General features: G+C 40.8%; 1 protein-coding gene across 2 annotated transcripts; it reads left to right on the plus strand.

The window, feature by feature from the left end:
- The first annotated feature begins 4932 nt into the window (after positions 1–4932).
- cd164 (CD164 molecule, sialomucin) lies at positions 4933–19249 on the plus strand. Of its 2 annotated transcripts, XM_012923981.5 has the most exons (6): positions 4940–5303; positions 5847–5918; positions 12176–12241; positions 12536–12610; positions 15269–15349; positions 15435–19249. In XM_012923981.5, the coding sequence occupies exons 1-6, from the start codon at positions 5234–5236 to the stop codon at positions 15599–15601; spliced, it is 531 nt and encodes a 176-aa protein (XP_012779435.2). In that variant the 5' UTR covers positions 4940–5233; the 3' UTR covers positions 15602–19249. The 2 variants fall into 2 exon arrangements, with proteins under 2 accessions (XP_012779436.2, XP_012779435.2); XM_012923982.4 differs by lacking the exon at positions 12536–12610 and having other exon boundaries at positions 4933–5303.
- Positions 19250–20442: the final 1193 nt, after the last annotated feature.

The raw sequence follows: 20442 nt of genomic DNA on the forward strand, positions 1-20442 counted from the left end.
TTCTGTGTTATTTTGTTAGTTGTGTCCTTTAGTTTACATCTCCATGTCTCGTTATTAGATTTAGGTCACTCCTCTGTAATTCCAAAAGTGTCTCCACTCTGCCCTCATAACCTCTTGAGTGTTTATACCCTCAGTTTGTTTTGTCATACTGTGGTTAGTGTTGTTACTGCTGTTTCTTGATATCTTCCCAGGCTTTTTTCTCTGTTCCAGTGAACTTTGTTTTTATCTGTTTTTTGGATTGTTCCATTTGCACCTCCAACAGAGGTTCTTTATTTTGATCATTGCTTGCTTTTGGGGTCCTCATACAGCATTACCTACTGATGACTAGGGATGGGTATTGATAAGATTTTCACGATTCCGATTCCATTTTCGATTCTGTTTAACGATTCGATTCTTTATCTATTCTCTTATCGATTCTTTTAAAAAAAGGAGAACACTAAGGTCGATTAGCTTAGAACTTTGTTTTATATCTTCTCTTTGAACAAGATAGAAATTTAGGAGTAACATGGCCTTACAAACCCAACAGTGAGATCTTAAGAGATCCACAGCCTACGGCTCTTCAATGGGGTGTCACCGGGTCCCCAGGAAAAAAAATTGTAAATGTAAAATAATAAAATAAATATTCTTCTGTAGCAATAACAAAGCATAACATAAATTATTCTGTAGCAATTACACAAGAATATCCAGTAATGTCCCTGCCTACAATTAAACACATTCACTTACCTAAAATTGGGGGCATCTGCTGTGGCAAATGGGTGCAAGCCTTTTACCACAAACTTAGTCACTGCTCGGTGACATTCGTCTATCCTGGCCTGAAAGGAGACGCTACCGGTAGACTGCAGCGAGAACTGCCAGCATCTGAGCCAGACTGGCAGGTTTTGTAATAAGGCAGATCGCGCTAACATAATATGCACTGTTAGTTGATGATTTACCTGCCGCATTAACGGGAGAGGACGTGCAAACGTTACCGCTGCTGCTGCGTTGAGATTCACGAGTCCGGAGTGGAATTAAAAACATGACATTCATTTAAGGTCATCACGTGTTTTGTGAACAAATGCTTTTGCATATTCGTAGTGTTTCCTCCCTTAAATTAAGTATCTACTTTGCAAGTATTGCAAGTTGCCCTGTTGTCATCCGTTCTCGTAAACTTTTGAGCGTTTGAGCCGCTTACGCGCCGTGTTTCCTGCCAGATAAATGACGCTCCGCAACGTGGTGACGTCATTCGGGGCGACTGGAATCGATAAGGGAATCGTTTTGCAAAAATGGCAAACAATTCCAAGGAATTGAAACAGTGGGAATCGGTTCTCAACAAGAACCGGTTTTCGATACCCATCCCTACTGATGACATGGTATATCTTGACTCATTTCACTGTTTTGCTGATGATTTGCAGATTTATCTACCTTTAAAAGCAGGGTCAGACCATCCTCAGCTCCTATTACGCTGCCTTGATGACGTCAAACAGTGGTTGTCATTAAATTATTTAAAGCTAAATGAAAATAAAACTGAAGTTGTCATTTTTGGCAACTTTAATCACATCGATAGCACTCTGGGCCCCCTTTCCTCCTATTGTAAAACACATGTAAAAAACCTCAGTGTCTACATTGATGGTCCTTTTAAATTGAATAAGCAGGTGAGTGCAGTAGTTCAGTCCTGCTTCTTTCAGTTAAGACAGCTAGCCAAGGTAAAGCCATACCTCCCGGCTAACGTCTTTGAACGTGTTATTCACCTTTTCCTTACTTGCAGATTGGATTACTACAATTCATTGTATTATGGTCTAGACCAGGCCACCATCCATCGTCTTCAGATGGTCCAAAATGCAGCTGCTCGCCTGCTAACTGGTACCAAACGGAGAGAGCATATAACCCCAGTTTTAGCTTCTTTACACTGGCTTCCTGTCTCCTACTGGATCCAATTTAAACTTTTCCTTTTTGTTTTTAAGTCACTTAATGCCCGAGCTCCTCCTTACCTGTCTGAGCTCCTCTCTGCTTATGCTCCAGGAAAAACCATGAGGTCTAGCTCAAAATTAATGCTGTCCATCCCACAGACTTACCTCAAATCTCATGGTGATAGAGCCTTCTCTGTGGCAGGTCCCAGATTTTGGAATAGTTTCCCCCTAAATATTAGATCTGCACAAACACTTGAGCAATTTAAATCACTACTAAAGACACATTTTTATGCCCTGGCTTTTAACACACCATGACCCAAGCATTCTGGTCGTATTTTAAATAGTTTTAGTTATTGTTTTAATTCTTTTATTGTCCTATTATTGTTTTATATAGTTATTATTGTATTACATTGTTGCTTTTTAATGCCATTTTTATATTGTTAAGCACTTTGTGCAGCATCGGCTGTTTGAAATGTGCTATATAAATAAACTTGACCTTGACCTCCGAGCATGAAGTAAGGAGAGCCTTCAAGAGAGTGAACACCAGGAAAGCAGCAGGACCAGACGGCATCCCAGGTCGTATCCTAAGAGACTGCGCATACCAGCTAGCTCCTGTGTTCACTGAGATATTCAACATCTCTTTATCTCAGTCGGTGATCCCCACATGCTTCAAAGAGTCCATCATTGTTCCTGTCCCGAAGAAACCCCACCCTGCTTCTCTCAATGACTATCGCCCTGTAGCCCTCACCTCAGTAGTGATGAAGTGCTTTGAACGCCTGGTCAGAGACTTCATCATTTCTTCACTACCAGACACACTGGACCCACTACAGTTCGCTTACCGTCCAAATCGTTCCACAGACGATGCCATCTCTCATCTCCTCCACACATCACTCACTCACTTGGACACTAGAAGGGGGAATTATGTTAAAATGCTCTTCATAGACTACAGCTCTGCATTTAACACCATAATTCCCTCCACACTCACCACCAAGCTGGAGCATCTGGGACTCAGCTCATCTATGTGTCAGTGGATCTCCAACTTCCTAACTGGCAGACCACAGGCAGTAAGGATGGGCGGACATGTCTCAGCCTCCACCACTCTCAGCACTGGAGCCCCCCAGGGGTGTGTTCTGAGCCCCCTGCTGTACTCTTTGTACACATATGACTGTGTGGCCACTACCAGCTCCACCACCATCATCAAGTTTGCTGACGACACCGTCGTGGTGGGCCTGATCTCTGATAACAACGAGACGGCCTACGTGAAGGAGATTAGGAATCTGGAGAACTGGTGCCAGAGGAACAACCTCCTTCTAAACGTCAGTAAGACAAAGGAGCTGATAGTGGACTTCAGCACTAAGCAGGAGAGGAACTACCAGACCCCCGTCATCAACGAGTGCCCAGTGGAGAGAGTGGACAGCTTCAAATACCTCGGAGTTCACATCACGCAGGACCTGTCATGGTCCTGTCACATCAACACCGTGGTGAAAAAGGCCCGACAGCGTCTCTACCACCTCAGACGCTTGAGAGACTTCCAACTGCCCTCCAAGGTGCTCAGGAACTTTTACTCGTGCACCATAGAGAGCATCCTGGCGGGAAACATCTTAACCTGGTTCGGGAACAGCACCATGCAGGACAGACGAGCTCTACAGAGGGTTGTGCGGTCAGCTGAGCGCACCATCCGCTCCGAGCTCCCTGACCTGCACTCAATCTACAGCAGGCGGTGCTGGACCAAGGCCAGGAAGATCGTGAAGGACCTCAGCCATCCCAACAACAGACTGTTCTCTCTGTTGAGGTCAGGAAAGCGATTCCGCTCCCTGAAGACCAACACAGAGAGACTGAGGAGGAGCTTCTTCCCGCAGGCGATACAGTCTCTCAATCACACCACCACACAGTACTGACCCACACATATGGTTCTTACACACACACTGGACTTTCTGGACTTTGTTTTTGCACAACACTGGTCACTATATTCTTCATTTCCGGTTAATACTTGTACAGCTGCTGTTATTGTATATATATTTATTTATATTTAGATTTCTTCATACATTCTTATATAGTTCTATATTGTGTATTGTGTATTTTGTTGTACAGTTATTTTATTTTCAACTTTAATTTATATATTTTATCTTATTCTTCCCAGTTAAATTTACCCTTCATTCTAATTTGTGTTGTACAGTTATTTCATTTTTAACCTTAATTTATATTTTATTCCTTCCTAGTTAAATTTACCCTTTTTAATTTTTCATATTTATTTCCTATCTTATTCATAGCCTTTCCTTTTTTGTTTTCTTTAGGTCACGAGCAGTTGTCCAAGCATTTCACTACATATCGTACTGTGTATGACTGTGTACGTGACAAATAAAATTTGAATTTGAATTTGAATTTGACCTTGACCTCCCATTGCCAAACCTTTGCCCTGCATACTTTATGTGTGTTTAGGTAAGATATATAAAAATGTCTGACCACACTGACAATGTTTACCCCACATTTGGTTGTTGACATCTGGTCAGCATATCCGCAATGAATATGGGCATTGTATTCTTGGTAGAGACCCGCATCATCAGGATGGAAATGCTTGACTCAGAACAACGATTCATTGATTTGCAGCGACCCTTTCTCCCTGACATGGCAAGTGCAACCAAACCAAGCCACAAAATAGCTCCACAAAGCAAAACAGCCACAGGGTCAACACCCTGTCGGGATAAAAAGTTCAGGCTTGTCCTAAATCTGTCAACAAACTCAATATAATATTACTCACATGTAAGCTTTCCTTCATTGGCAGAGTTAAATGTGTTAAAATTTTAATTGGGAGGGGCTAGGATGGACAAGATTAGAAACGAGTAAATAAAAGGGACGGTTCAGGTTGAGCGCTTTGGAGACAAAAAGAGGCAGGGCTGAGATAATTTGGACATATGCAGAGCAGGGATAGTGGATGTAAAAGATTAGCTAGGCCCTCTAGCGGGTCCATCCCGGCTTCAGTGTGAGGTTATTTTAACCGTGTTTTGAGGCACAGGTGCACTTTCATAAGGTGTTTTAAACAGGGTCTCAGCCAATCAGAAGTGCAGTCTCTTCCTCGCTTTAAGACACCCTCCTCCCTTCCCTGTTGTTGACGTACTGCCGACCCATTTCTTGATTTTTCTCACCCCTCCCCAGGAGCTGCCACATGACCTGTCAAGTAGGAAGTGTTGAAGCTAGCGAGCAGCAGCAGGAACAGCGGCGGCACGAAACGCAACACAGAGGGGTAGCTGTGAAATCTCCCGAGTCTCGTTCTCGACGCTTCTCTCAAGATACGTTTACCCCCTCTCCACCCCTGTTGAAGCAGGCTCAGCAATAAGTTGTCCGCAGTCATGTACGTGAAGGTGGTGTTTTTCGCGGTGGCTCTGGCTCTGATTGGCGCGGCGGTCGCGGCAGACTCAGGTAAGTTTTCGCGACCTCTCGTCGCCGAGCTAGTAGCTAGCTACAACCCCGCTCTTTAGCCGGATATCCACCCCCGGGAAACAGATATATCTCCCTGCCCGTTTGGCTCCATTTTCGGTCACCTCCTATTATTTAAAAAAAAAAATGTCCCGCTTTACGTAAAAATAAAATACCACCCCACCTTATTTCCTTCTAGCAGCTTGTCATCTTTATGTCCACGCTGGCCACTTAGGACTCGAGGACTAGCTAGCGTTTGTTTTTGAGCTCGTTATAGTGGGATTATTTGTGTCATGGTGCGACCTCTGAGAGGAATTGTGACACTCGCTTTAAGCCAAACTGTCATATCCATCTGACTGGGTTGTTATGAAATATAAACGGGTTAGTTTAGCCACATTTTAAGATCTTTTTACCAGCTTGCTTTGATGATCTGTGCTTAAAGGATTTAAATGTGTAAATTGGCCACCTTCTGGTGATCTACAGGGAAACTATTGGAAGTTACTTTAAATGACAAATAACCATAACTAAAATCTGATTTCTTTGCAGATGGATGTTCCGAGCAAACTTCATGTGATAAATGTGTGGAAGTCGCTGAATGCCACTGGGGTAATTGCTCATGTGAGTACCTGTCTTGTATTTTTGAAGCATGAGAGTAAAGGTTTGTATGTCCAGAAGCCTTGGGGTTTATTGGTTGCATAATTCCCAGTATAGAAAGCAATGATCTCATCCCTGTTTCCCTAAAGCCCAAGCAGCAGCTTAATGTGGTATCCCCAGCTGGTGCCAGTGGATCTGAACAGGCTGGTTTTGGGAAGTAAATTATGGATGCAAGCCAAGTTTGGAGCAATGCTCTGCTACTGTTATATTAAATTGATTGTGGGGGATTAATAAGGGGCTTTTTTTCTCCCTTGGGGCATTTAGATTTATTTTCAGTTCTGGTTGGGGTTTCGATTCCCTTCATTTCTGTGCTGCTTTTTTTCTATTGTCATAAAGTCAAACCTGCTCTGACGTGTCCCTGATTTATACTCTTTTGCACAGCAGTTAGGAAATATGCTGCCCTAATTTGGAAGTGTGCTGGCTGTGATGTGAAATATGCGTTATTCAGTTACAAGGGTCTGCCATGACTAAAACTACATGACAAATAATTTCCTGGCTAAGTAACGGCTTTTCACTCACTACATCCTCCCCCTGTGGTTTGGTGTGTTTTGTTTTTAGTTGTTTTTTTTTTTTTCACACTCTTACCAGGAAATAAGGTTACAGGTTTTATGGGCAAAGCAGAGATCAAGGTATTGTGATCTTGTTTTCTAAAAATAAAAGGTCTGTTGCACAAATTGAGTCAGCAGATAGGAGTTAAATTATACAATTAAACTTCTGTCATTTTTGGGTTAAAGTACGCTACTTCTTTAATCCTCATGAGTGGTGGAGGCCCACCAGGGGGATATTAACTGTATCACCCTTGAGAACCTTGTTATATATTTGTGCAGTGTCTATGGAAGGAGACACAGCACAGGTCTCTGGTGATTTGTGAAGATGATGATCGGGAGAGGAAGTGAGGGGATGTGTGGCAGGAAGCCTGCAATATCCTTGTGCAGAGGAACTGAAGGAAGGAGCGGATAATGGCAGAAGTGCAGGAAAGAGTGTGGAGATTGGATAAAAGATAAGCTCTCCTCATTATAATTTAAGCCTCAAGTTTGAGACAAAAGTATCTGGTGATCTCAGCCTGGAAATCTTCTGCCTTTAGGCTCGGTTAAAGAACTCTTTGTAATCTCAACTGTATCACAGGTTGGGCCACTGAAGCGAAATGGCAACAGTTAAATTTAATAAGACAGGTGCCTGCGCTTTACCTCTCATGGGAGCTGACCTGTTTGACAGCGTTACTGATGAGAAGCTGTATTCAGATTAGTTGATCCCACACCCCCTCCTGCTTTGTCTCTGAAAGGGAAACGATGATGCACACTGCCTGAAGATTTGTTGGGTGGTTAAACAGGAGAGGTGAGATGGCGGTTAGGTGCCTCTTTTCAGAGGACTGGATTGGTAGGTTTCCCAAAGGAGACATATGCCAGGGTTTACAATTTACGCACGGATGGAGAGGAAAACTCACAAGTCACAGACGCCAAAAGCCCAGAATCTTCAGAAAATATATTAAGATAGCCTTGTTAGGTTTCTAGTAATTTTTAGTTTTATTTCACAAATATTTGTGATAGCAGTTTTTCCCCCCACTCTATCCAAATAAGATAAGAACTCTTGAGTCATGTTTTGTCTACTTGGCCTTTTGTAACCGCTCTCAAGCCTGCTGCATTATAAAGTCCTGGTGTAAGCCTACAGCTAAACCTCTCACACAGTCGTGAATGAATCAGCTCTTCGAAGTGAACTAAGCAAAAACCGGAAAGGTCAGCTCTGGACACGTCCAAGTCGGCTTTTGTGAAATGCAGCATAACCACACTGATGTAGCGAGTAACCGCCTCCTACACTGTCATAACTAGATTTATCTTTGGTTTAGGGATTTTGTATAAACAGGTCTTCAGCATCATTTCCCTGATGCGTGGTATTTAAAAGCTTGAAAGTTTACATGTGTGGACGCACGCTCTGTAGTGCCTTTTAAGTGCAGGTTGAGATGAGGCTATTTTCTGTGGTATGCTTGAGGCCCTGTGCGACTTACTTTCACTGACATCAATTTGTGGACGTTACCGGGTGGTGATGATAATGGCACCATTTTGGAAAAAGGCTGAGAGCGTGTCCTACCTTTCACAGCTGGCTGTGAGATAACATCTCTCTGACCTATTTGAGAGTGAAAGGAAGGAGGGGGGAAAAATGCTCTTCCTTCGTGGTTCAGCATACGTTGCCTGCAGGGTCTGGTCACACACAAGGTGTGAAATACAAGGCGGGCAAATAATTTCGAATTTACTTGCTCGTGGGCTTCTTGAAAATCACAGTTGGTAAGGTAATGAGTCATTTAAGTTTCCAGCCTAAGGTAGCAGGATGTGCGTAAAAACAGGGAAGAGCTGCACATTTGTGTGTTGTGGCAGCGAACTACCAAATACGCCAACAATCATTTGAGCAGCACAGTGACACACGCTATGCTGAAACATTGCATCATAAGCTTGTCAAACCAGTTATTATAATTCAGTAGCTGCTTGGTAGTCGCTTGTGTCCAAGGCGCAAAATGCACAACTTGATACACAAGACCACAAAATAAGCCCTTTGTGGAGTGGAAAATACAGCTACTGAGTCATTTTTTGACTTTGTTCAGACAAAGATGCTTTCAGTAAACCGCTTCAGACTCGCCTGCTGTTAAAAGTTGATTTGTCTTTAATTCATGGGCAGCCACCTGGTGAGGGTCATTGGGCTTGGCTGCTCTGGATTATAGTGTAACAAGAAAAGGTGGTGTATGATGACGTTTTACAGCACCAGGTGCAGCGCAGTGAATGGAAACCGTCCCCTTTTATGATGTTCCTGTATTCAGGATGGTAATGTCTCCATATGCTCATAAACCAATGCGAGAGCGATTTCACAAAAAGACGAGCTCAAGGGTAATTGATGGCTTATCCCATCACCAGATGTTACTGCAGCTTATTGTAACAGAGTCCTGACGGTGAAAAGATATTTCCTTTAAAGACTGTGTTAGGAATCAATGTCCTGTAGACAAGTGACAGCAAAGTGCGTGCCTGCTGTTACTCAGTAACTGTTTTTATGTCCTGTAAGATTTCCTGATAAATGAAAGCCCTGCTTGGCTCAGGGGTCAGCAACCTTTGCTATCAAGAGTCAGACTCAAATAAGTACTTATTTATTTAGTCTGTTTTTTATATTGTTGGTATGCTTAACTTGCGTTTTTACCTTCAGCTTTTGATATAGCTTATTTTTTCTTAATAGTAACAGAGCCTTTTAAGTATAAATTAACCTTATGAACATTATTAATAGGTGTAATTTAAATCTTTTACCACATGTGACCATTATGCAGTGGACCATTTATGATTTAGTATGTCATTGTTCAATAATAGAGCTAGAATATTGAATACATAAATAAATAGCAGCCTACTGGCTTGAACTGTATTTATAGTAAACAAAAAAGGAACATTCAGTAGCACATGGAGCATAGAATAAAGAGAGCAGTGTTGTTAGTAAAAGCAAGCTGATTCAATTCGCTATTTTTCCTCAAGGACATTTATTTACGTTTTCAGGAGGTCTAAGCATTTATGTTTATACATCCATGCTAGTCACCACAATTGAGCCTTAGAGTCACTGGAGATGGGACAGTAAGCCGTGTGTTTGCGACTCCTGGCTTCGTCACTGATATTCATGGAATAAATGCACAATTAAAATGATTTTAAGTAAAAAATTTTAATAATAGGGATGTATATAGTGTTTTTTTCCCTCCCCCTTGCAGATTAGACTTTATTGTATTTAACATATCTGAAAGGGGTGAAAACTGCTCCTCATGATCGAGTTACTCTTTGTATTTTAATTTGAATTTTTTATTTACGGTCATGTTTCAGAATGAAAAACATTGCATTTCTTACATTTGAGATGCAACAGCCAGCATTTTAACATTCCTGCAAAAAAAATAGCCTTCAAGTAGACCAATCATTCAGCTGGAACACGTCATACACTTCAGGAGTTTAATTGGACACCATCAATTAATAATTTTTGCCAATTGATCCTTGCAGAATCGTTTCAAAAGCTTTTAGTAAAACGTGGTTCATGCTGAACAGCAGCAGTGAAACTTGCACTGTGAAGCTGGGTGTGGACAGAATGTATAGTCACACGGTGCTGCTGACAGGAGTGACTCATTGTCACGTCACTGTGACACAGGCTGAGCAGTGGAGAAACTCTCACAAATTGACTGAATTTGTGGAATTTCAATTTGCTCCTGTTAATGAAGTCTGTAAAGCAGTGAATCCTGCAGCTTAACTTCTTGTCAGTATTTGGGTCTGGAAAGACTTCATGGAAGGGCAAAGTCCCCTTCTGTCGTGGTTAATAAGTAATGAGATTATTTGCTAAAATGTCATACAACTAGATGACCAAAGCCAACAGGCTGGAAAACAGAGGTGAAGTCACCTTAGCTGAAAACGATGAGGGAATATAACTCAATGACTCTACTTTATATTTGAGGGGGAAACTTGTGTCTCCACGTTTTTGACAGCCTTAAACTGTTTTCACAAATTACCCTCCAACAATGTTTGAAGAATTAAGGTGGGGAATTGCACACAAAAGGAAATAATCCACCTCATACATATTCTCACTAATGGAAAGGCTTCGACTGGTTAAGGTGAGAGATGCTGTCCGAGTAGAGCAAGTAGGAGGAAAAAAACATGATATCCACTCACTAGCTGTGAATTCTGATGGCGATTACCATCTGTAGTCTTCCACGGGCACAATCAGACATTACATGGACTTTGACTGTATGTCTGATCCGATTGAGTCGAGTATTCAGGTACTTGCATGCAGCTCTGCAAGAAATGTCTGGAAGTTTTTGGGGCTGAAGTCCACTTTAGTTACAGGTTACTTAAAGGTGACTTAAAACGCATACGCAAGAGATTAAACCTCAACAAGCCAAAGATGAAATTGCTTCTTATAATTAATTTGCCTTTCTTTATTTCTATTTGTGGGGTTTGTTTATCCCAAAAAGTGGCAAATTCCCAAGTTACTGCAACCAAAACATTAAGTGAAAACTACAAGTTGGAAAATGAACTGTATGATATGAGAATGCAAAATGGTTTCACGAAGCAAAAATTACACAAAGAATGAAGTAGGAAACAAAGTGAAATTAAATAAAGAACCACAATAAATTAAAAAAAAGGAAAACAAAAAACAAGGCTGCCATGTTAGAGAAGGTGCTCCCCTGCCTGTCTATTAAGTGGTGCAGGGGGGGGGGGGGGGTCCAGATTACCCTCCCCCTCAGCTTCCACAGTTATTTGGATGCTGGGTTCACAAGCTCGTGGGCAGGTGGAGGAATTCAGACCGCACCAACATTGATGAAAGAGAATTCCCGATCCATGTGGTATGAATGTATTACACAGTTATAGGATAAATAACAAAAACATTTTAACTGTTTCCTGTTGAAATATCGGGCATTCCACCATATTTAGATTATAAACTGTGCCTGTGTGGGTTTCCTCCAGATAACTCGGCGTCCTTTCACTGTTTCAAGATACTTATTGGGTTAAGAGGTGATTTCAAATTGCCCTGAGTGTGAATGGTCATCGGTCTCTCTGTGTTGGCACTGTAATAGGTACCCTGCCTGTCATCCTGTGACAGCTGGGATAGGCTCAAGCCCTCATGACCTTCAGTTTAAATAAGTGGTGGTGAAATACTTGGAGACAACAGGTGATAAAGATTTTTCTTTACATATCTGTTTTGCTTTATTTTGGATAGCTGGGTTTTTACGCATAGTTAACTAAAGAATCTGAATACTTCTGTGATCCCTGAGAAGGTATCCAATTATCTGAAATAAATAAGTAAAAATAAAACAAACTAGTGTGAGACATGCTCAGCTTTAAAGTAAATGAAACGGAAGTGTAATGATGGCGGAGCAGAACATAAAAAGACACCATGACTGCAGGATGTGAGGCTGTGTGAGCAACCGCTCTGGGGGAGATAAGGAATTAGAACTGCTTCACTGCAGATCAAATCGCTGTTTGTATAAATGAGATCGTCATTTGAAGCGTCATCTTAGCACATATGCTTCTTTTCTTTTAGATCGAATATTATTTTAGAGTACACAGAGTGTGTTTTTATTGCTTGTGGCTGCTTTCTGTAATCTGTATGAGCGTAACTTCAGTAATTAACCGTTGCTGACACTAGTTTAACTGCTTGTGCAAATGTAATTAATATAAATCATAAACCAGTCATTTAAAATATCATGCTTTTCTGTCTTTCAGCAATTTTTAGCTGTTACAATGGGACTCTAAAAGGAAATGACTCCTGCATCAATGCCAGCTGCTCCGGTAGGTTTAAAAGTAAACTGTTATTCTACACACCAGAGTGTAAATTAACATTTTACGTGTTTTTTAACATGATGTTTTGGGCTCTAAGAGATTCTGTTTGTCTCACTAACTAAGGTGTTGATTAATGGTCAGTCTGAGTGTCTGAGTCTTTTCCTGTTTTTCCTATTTGTTTGTGTTTGTAACATTAAAAAAATGCTGTTGTAGACTGTTGTGACATGTCTTTGTTGTTTAAGTGGTTTATCTTGCTTTCCTCTTTACCTCCTCTTTTGGTGCTGGTTCCCTGTCCATTTTCAGGCTCTGTGAGTACGCCCAATCCTACAACCCCCCATACTACTGTTGTTCCCACCACCTCTAACAGCAACACCACAGGTAACCATTCCCTGAAATCCTCAGCTTTTCCCTCCTGTTGTCTGTGCTAGAGCAGGGCGATATGACCAAAAATATTTATCACGATATCACGAATTTGCGATAACGATATAACTGACGATATAACTCACACTAGACAAAATACTTTACAACTCCACAACTTTATTAGTGCAAAAAAAAACCCCATCAATGTATTTTCACTTAAACAAGCAGCTGTTTTATGTGCATTAAAGTTATATAAAAATGTAACAGTGCAAATTCCTTGCTGACAGTTTAACCAAAAGGCATTTCCAGTGGAAATTGGCCGACATATCCTCAGCATAACCATGTATAATATCCACAAAACCTAAAAAGAGGTTATACACACACACACACACACACACACACACACACACACACAACATATTATGTTGAAGCACAGTACGTATCACTCCACCAGGCTCCTGACTACGATAGCTGTAATGCTCCGACAATCCATCAAGCGGTGCGGGTTTGTAGCTTAGCAAAGTCATACTAAAACATTTGACAGATTTTCGAGCGCCGTGTAGCACATAAAATCGTTTCGCGGTCAGTAAACACAACCAGAATTCATACATAAGGCCCATTGGATTATAAGGGGCACTGTCGATTTTCAGAAAAATCAAAGGATGGATTTTAAGTGCGCCGTATTTTCCAAAAAACATGGTAATAACGACGGCCCGCTAGCATGCTCTACCAAAAATAGTGCTTTGTTGTGTGTCTGACGGACGAAAGCCAAACCAATTCCACACCACTGAAGTTGCAGCAGTTTTACAAACCAATTCTGGTTCATCCGTTTCATTCAACTTTTTGCTTTCGCCGCCATGCTTTTTCCGACGTATGCATATGAAAACAAAGGCACTGCGCATGCGCGTTTTACCCATATTCTATTGCGATATTTCATTTTTCTATCGTTGCTCAAAATTATACCGGTATTACTGTGAACGGTATGATATGGCCCAGCCCTAGTCTGTGCTAATGTTGAAGTGGTCTCATTAATAAAAATGTGATCTCTTAAAGTTGTAATACTTAAGAGTTTCATGGATTTCGATACCTAATGCTGCTGTGTTTTCCAACTAGTGGCTTTTATTGCGACAACTAACAACCGCTTTCCATTAATACCTACGTGGATCAACTCGACTCCTTACCCATTACGATGAAGTACAAACTGGCTTTTTGTCAGACTTGGGAATTGTTGTGTAAATTTTTTAATTTTCCATTTCCCTTGTTGCCGGTTTTCAAAAATGGCAGTTGTGATTTTTGTAAAGGAGACTCTCATGATTCATCAAGTGACACAACTAACTAGCCAATCTGTGGCACGTAGACCCTTGATGTCACATTTTCAGATCCATCTTGAAGAGAGCGCTGGACTCAAAACCTATTGATTGGGTTGGCCTTTCCTATAGTTTGTATTGATAATGCTGACTTGTCTGCAAACACTTGCGATATACTTTCTCATCTATATTTGTAGTTAGGTTTTAGTGAAATTTGAAATAACACAGTGAAAATTGCAGCGAGATTCATGTAAGAACCTTCAGCAATCACTTGCCAAGTGGTTGCAGAGTGCAAACGTTTCACTAGCAACCAGTGACTACTGGGGCCACTGACAGGTCTTTAGACCTGCAGGGTTACAGGCCGCAACCATGTTAACTGATGGAAGAATATTCGTTTTTTTTCCATTGCGATCAGTGGTTGCCAGTGGGTCTCTTGGCCTGTGTGAATGAAGCCTTAGGTGAAAAGTTAGATCAGAGTTACAGGGTACAATCAAACAGACAAGCACATCCCGTTGTGCAGTAGCATGGTTGATTCTGAACACAAGGCTATTGATCAGATTTCTAGCGAAAAATAAAAAAACAAAAAAACACAGAATTGAATTTTTAAATCCTCTTTAAGACTCAAGACGCTTGAGGAAAACATCATACAGAGCAGATAAATTCCTGTTGCGGGAGCTGCTCGGTGTGTGGATCAGTCTATTTTCAGGTCTGCTTAAATTACAGGCACCATACCTCCAATTCCTAGCTAACTTCACTGCCCTCTGCTTCTGTTGTTGTTGTTTAGAAAAGAACTTGCATCATATGAAGCATGAAATCAGATTTCAGTGCATCCAAACTATTAACGTTGTTGGTGTGTGCTGAATAGGCGGAGTCAACATTTAACTGTGTCAGCTGACGCATGAATTGCTCAGTTCAAGCCTATGACTGATACAAAAACAACAAGGTCATTCCTACAGTGCAGGCACAAACTGAAAACTAAAATCAGTTTGTCTTTAATGGCAGCTGGTGATTGCTGGTATCATTTATTATTTCTTTAGCATTTTCTTTACCACATCTTATAATTATTTTATTTATATCATATTATATTATATTACATCTCTCAGTGCACTAACCAAACACCCCATCAGATCCATGGGATTTTGAAATACGTGCTATTTCCTTGCCCCTTCTCGTCTCTTTTTTGCCATCTTCTAGGAAAGAAAAGCTGCTTATCCAGTGTTTACACTCTAGCTAATCAAAGTGTAGCTATAGTGTTAAATCAGGACCAGTGACCAGAAATTTAAATCTTAAGGATTACAAACTGAAACTTGTGATATAACCTGCTTGTTTTGAGGCTAATAGATGGGTAATTACTGTGATTCTACTACAGAGAATGGAACCATTACTACTACTCCTACTGCTACCCCCAATCCACCAACGACACACTCAAACTCCTCGAGTACTTCTTCAAGTAAGTCTCAGAAACTATACGATTTTTACGTCTGTCTTGTAATGTACAGAAACATCAGTAACCGATTTCTGAACTTTCATCTCAGCTGTAACTGTCACAACAGTCAGCCCGACAACCGCCCCTCACAAGAACTCGACCTTTGATGCCGCAAGCTTCATCGGTGGGATAGTGCTGGTCCTGGGGCTGCAAGCCGTCATCTTCTTCCTCTACAAATTCTGCAAGTCCAAGGACCGCAACTACCACACCCTTTGAAAAGTTCGCACTTGACCTATCCTCGCCAACTAGACCCTTTCAGAGAAAGCTCCCTGATCAGCACACACTCATCCATGTGGTCTCAAACAGTGTTTTCAAGCAGGTTAATTTTGTAATCAATCATCTTTGTGGCACTTGTGATTCTAGCCTCCCTTAGTGCTGCTGTTGTAGTCACTATAGAGGAACCCACGCATGCCCGTATGTGTGATAAATCAACAGCCAAACAGATCCTCAGTGACGAGGCATTCAGGCCTTGAGCATATGGATTACATCATCTGGTAGCTGCTCCCACCTCCATCATGCAGTTACTCATTTCTGCAAAGACCATTTCCCAGTGAATCTGAAAGGAAGGGGGGTTGTGTTATTTACAGCCTTCCTTCTCATACCTTCGTCAGTTAAATAGGCCACATAAGAGTTAAAAGAATTATCCATGTATACAAAGCGGCTCAGGAGTCGTACAGCTACAGAGGTCACGTTGATTTGGAAACACTGTTTGAGATCACAACTGCTCTTTAACACGACGACTTTGATGATTCAGTTTTGCTTTTGCCCTGTTAAATTGTGGTTTCCTCCCCTCTGTGCAGCTGTATTATGTATATTTGTTCATAGATGATGTAAAAGAGGCGGGGATTCTTTTTTTTTTTTTTTTTTTTTTTTTTTTTTTTTTTTTTTTTTAAAAGGGGATAAAAGCAGAACCAAATCATCCAATGTCGTGGATAAAACAAAAAAACAGGCTTATTTATTGATGGGTGTCTCCAGTAACATTTAGGAGTGCTGTGTGTTTTCTCCTGCTGAATCCTACCTTTCCATCCTAATATTCAAGATGTTAAAACACCAACTGCCAGCGGGGCAGCTCAGTGCAATAAATCATGTATCGAGCTCATTTCCCAGCCATTAATCTCCCAAACTTCCTGATCTTAACCGGTGTCAAATTGTCCATGCACGGGTTGCCAACGTGGAGCTGGCTGTTCTATTCTGTGGAGTAATTGAAAGGATCAAAAATTAATGATGGTAGAATATTTGTTAAAAACGAGAATGGGGAAGTTTTGGGTTGTTGTTTGGTTTTTTTTTTTTGTTTTTTTTGTTTTTTTTTTTTAATAGTAAGTACATTTCTTGATGTAGACAGTGAAAGCAGTGAAGTGCCTTTAATGTCCTATATGACTTAAAGAGAAGGAGGGGTGAGTGTTTATTAGTTTATAAGAGAGAGAGAACTGTATCGCCGTGAGAACCATCGTATTGCAGCTGGACTGAAGAGCCTTTAATGTTGGTGAATACAGTAGATGGTGATAACAGGAGGGCCTGGGTCTTTTTTTGGGGGGTGGGGGGGTCCACTGTAAGTTAAACAGATATTCAGTGCATGAAACCCACAGTTACTTCAGTGGTAACTTTGTAGAAAGTACTTAAAGGTACTCTAGCATCTAATTTACCCTCTAAAAGCTCGCAATTCATGTTTTCCAAGTTCAACCAGGGAGGGGGGTTTTAGAGTGGTGTTGTAAATCTGAGTGAAGAAATGGGGAGAATATTGGGCGTGTTTAAAAACTTGAGAATCAGAGAGAGTGAATAGGGGTAAATGTTGGACTGTTTTGACTGTTTTGTTGTTTTTGTCAAATGAGCATCGCACCTCTTGATTTTGGATTTTTGCCATGTTAAGTGAGAGGATTGTGAATGAAGAAACAGCTTGGTGGCTGTGCTTAAAGCTTGTGCCGATTCCTCTGATTAGCTTGCTGCTAACTGTGATTATTTTCTTATTTCTCTTGTACATAGCCACATCCTGTGTTGTTGTTGTTGTTGTTGTTTTTTTTGTTGTTGTTTTTTTCCTGAGTAGTTGTTGTTGTTGTTGTTGTTGTTGTTTTTGTTTTGTTTTTTTCTTGTAGTTGCTTGCCAGTGTCAGGAATGTTTTCTTTAAATGCCTTTTTCCCCTCTTGCATGCTGGATGCTTGGAGTTGTTTTTTCCTTCCTTTGCATATGCTCTTAGGGATTTCAGTATACTTTAAAAAAACAAACCCACCCCCACACACACACACACACACACACGCGCACACACACACTTGATTATTTGTGATTGGCCCATATGCTAGTTGAAAGAATGCCTTGAATCAGTGTGCATCAAGCCAAAGTTCTCAGTTTAGGCATGGAAATTGAGCGTTGCACTGACGAGCTTTGTTTTCTATCTTTGCTTTTGTAAATGTTTTCATGGTTTAGCCAAAAAAAAAAATAGAAAAAAAATGCTTGTATAAATATTCGTCCTGAAATATTACTAGATAATGAATGAATGATCAGCTTGTTTTTTAAGACATTCAGTGGAAATGTTTTTCTTCTTATTGTTTGATTTGGTTTGGGGTTTTTTTTTTTTTTTGCTTACGTGATTTCTGGATTACACGTTTTCTGCTGCTCACCATTAACACGCCTTTAAAACCTACAGTCACCTGATGGCATTAGGCTACAGCCCAAAGACCCATGTGTGGCAGGTAGGCTGCAGAGTTTTTTGCCTTAGCTGCACCCCTTCGTTCACTCTCTGTACGTGGAGTCCCTTCGGCCAATTTAAAAGAAACATTTGAGTTCATTCCCAGCTGCTGAGTGGGCTGCTGTGAAACTCTGTTCAGCGTGGTCGCTGCGTTCCTTACAAACCATCAAATGTTGATATCCATGGATAACTGATCTCCATTGTGTTTACTCTGCAACTTCTACAAGATACCTACGCAGTCCCTGCACCTTTTTAAGGAAAAGTGCCTTATTCAGTTGATTTCATAGATATATCTATAGATATATAAAGTTGTATTGCAAAATGATATGCCACATGTATTAAGTAACGATGGGACTCAGCACTTTCAGGCCCCTGTGAAGTGGTTTTCTGTGTCGTATTCTGCTTAAATGTCTGTTTATGTCACAATCGGCCTTAACTTCTTGATCAAACGAGTAGTGATAAGCATGGTGGGGCGGAAGGGAGAGGTTGACTGTGTTCCATTCTTTCAAGCGATGCCATTGAAGCAGCATTTTAAGTATACAGCAGAATCAAAGGTGCTGCTTTAGTGATTTGAATCCTTTACGTTTCAGCTTAATAAAGCACGCATGTGGCCTGGACAGCCTCTCAGCTGCATATAGAGATAAAATTCACCAGTAAAGTTGCAACCACAGCCACAAACCTCTAGCGTTGTAAAGTCACACTTCCTCCACGCTGCAAATGGTCACATGGTGACTCCACTTTGGTTCTAATTTGCAATTGCTGTATCAGATGACTTTGCTTTCTGTCTTTTGTAAGATTTCAAATTCAAAATCCAAACTCGTTTGGTTGCGGAGTTCTCTCATATCAGTGTTCTGCTCAGAGAGAGAGATGTGTATGTTTTATTTTATTTTTTTCCTCCTTTCTCTTGTGGGTTTAATGCTTTTGTTTGTTTTTGTTAAAGGCCATCAGTCTTGTAGGTACAACCTTTGGGCTTTCCCCTCTCACATAGCCATATGTAGACTCCTGCAGGTGCCAGAATGCCTCCTAAAAAGTTTTGTGCTTATTTTGTGCCCTTCTTTTCTCCCACTTCCTCTTAAACTTTGTTTTGTTTTGGGGGTTTCTTTTGGTTTTTTTGCCTCGTTTCCTAGTGTTGCCTTTTAATTTCACAATGTTAAACCAATAAAGTTTGAATATTGTAAAATGAATCACTGCAGCGTAACATTTGCTTGGGAACTCGTCATTTACATCAGTGGAAAGACGATACCTGGGCAGGTCTTGTAGAGCGCTTGTCACCATGGTTACAGTTGAAAAGCCATTTAAAAGGTGGTGTATCAGTTTCTGTGTGAGTATAAGTAATACTGGCTCAAATTGAGAAGGACAGATTGTCCTGATAAAGAGGAAGCGAGCATAAATGCAAATAATTTATGCAGAAATTCTACACTAATGGCAAAATTATCAATATATTTTACATTTTCTTTCATAGTTCATGGAGTGACTCCATATTGTATGGGTTTCCACATTGACAAGTCAAAGATCCTTGATTTGAGCCCAGGAGTAGACCCAAATCCCCTTTTGAGGTTGCTAAATCAAACATGTAGACAGCTGGTGAATAAGGGAGCAGCTGTCACGACCATTTATATTTAAAGAAAACAAAAACGAAACCCAAAAACCTAATTTGATATATGAAACGCATACTAGTTTTATTTATAGCACCAAGACCCAACAATGATACAGAGAAAACCTCAACAATCGGGCGCTGTTGAGCGAGCACTTGGTGAGAATAGGAAGGAAAAACTTCCTTGTCAGTTCTCCCAACCCTGAATGTTAATTGTTGACTTTAGAAGTGAGCATAACGGAAGCACGAGCCTTATTTCAGTATATATGCTGTATATTTAATCAGGTCTTTGGTTTGTGTGGGTCTCTTTAAATTGACAGTAGATGCAAAATGACGAACACAATAACTTTGCTTATAACAATATCAAGACTTTCTGTCAACATCTAACAGTCTGAACACATTGGTTTCTGTTTAAAGCTTCTGCTAAGGTGAATTAATCCTGCTTGTTTTCCATGGGTGGATAAAGATCTTTACTGAGCGTGTGCATATTGAATTTCAGCATTCAGCTTGTTTCTGTTTTGAGAAACTGAGAGTTACGCTGTTACGGCAGTTTTCTATTTTCAGACTTTAAGCGAGGTGATTGAGCACATACCCCAAAATGTTACAAATAATCTGGAACCATAAAATTTTTAATTTGTTTGTCTGAGAAACTGTTCCAACTTTCGACCAGCTTCACCTGCTCCTTTAGGTGTGTTGCTCTCTGTTTACTTAAGAGTCTAGTGGAAAAAGTACACTCACTGACACACATGCTTTCTTTGTATTGCCCATACAGGATCCACTCCA

The sequence above is a fragment of the Maylandia zebra genome, linkage group LG15, assembly GCF_041146795.1.
Source record: "Maylandia zebra isolate NMK-2024a linkage group LG15, Mzebra_GT3a, whole genome shotgun sequence".
In the NCBI taxonomy this organism is placed as follows: domain Eukaryota; kingdom Metazoa; phylum Chordata; class Actinopteri; order Cichliformes; family Cichlidae; genus Maylandia; species Maylandia zebra.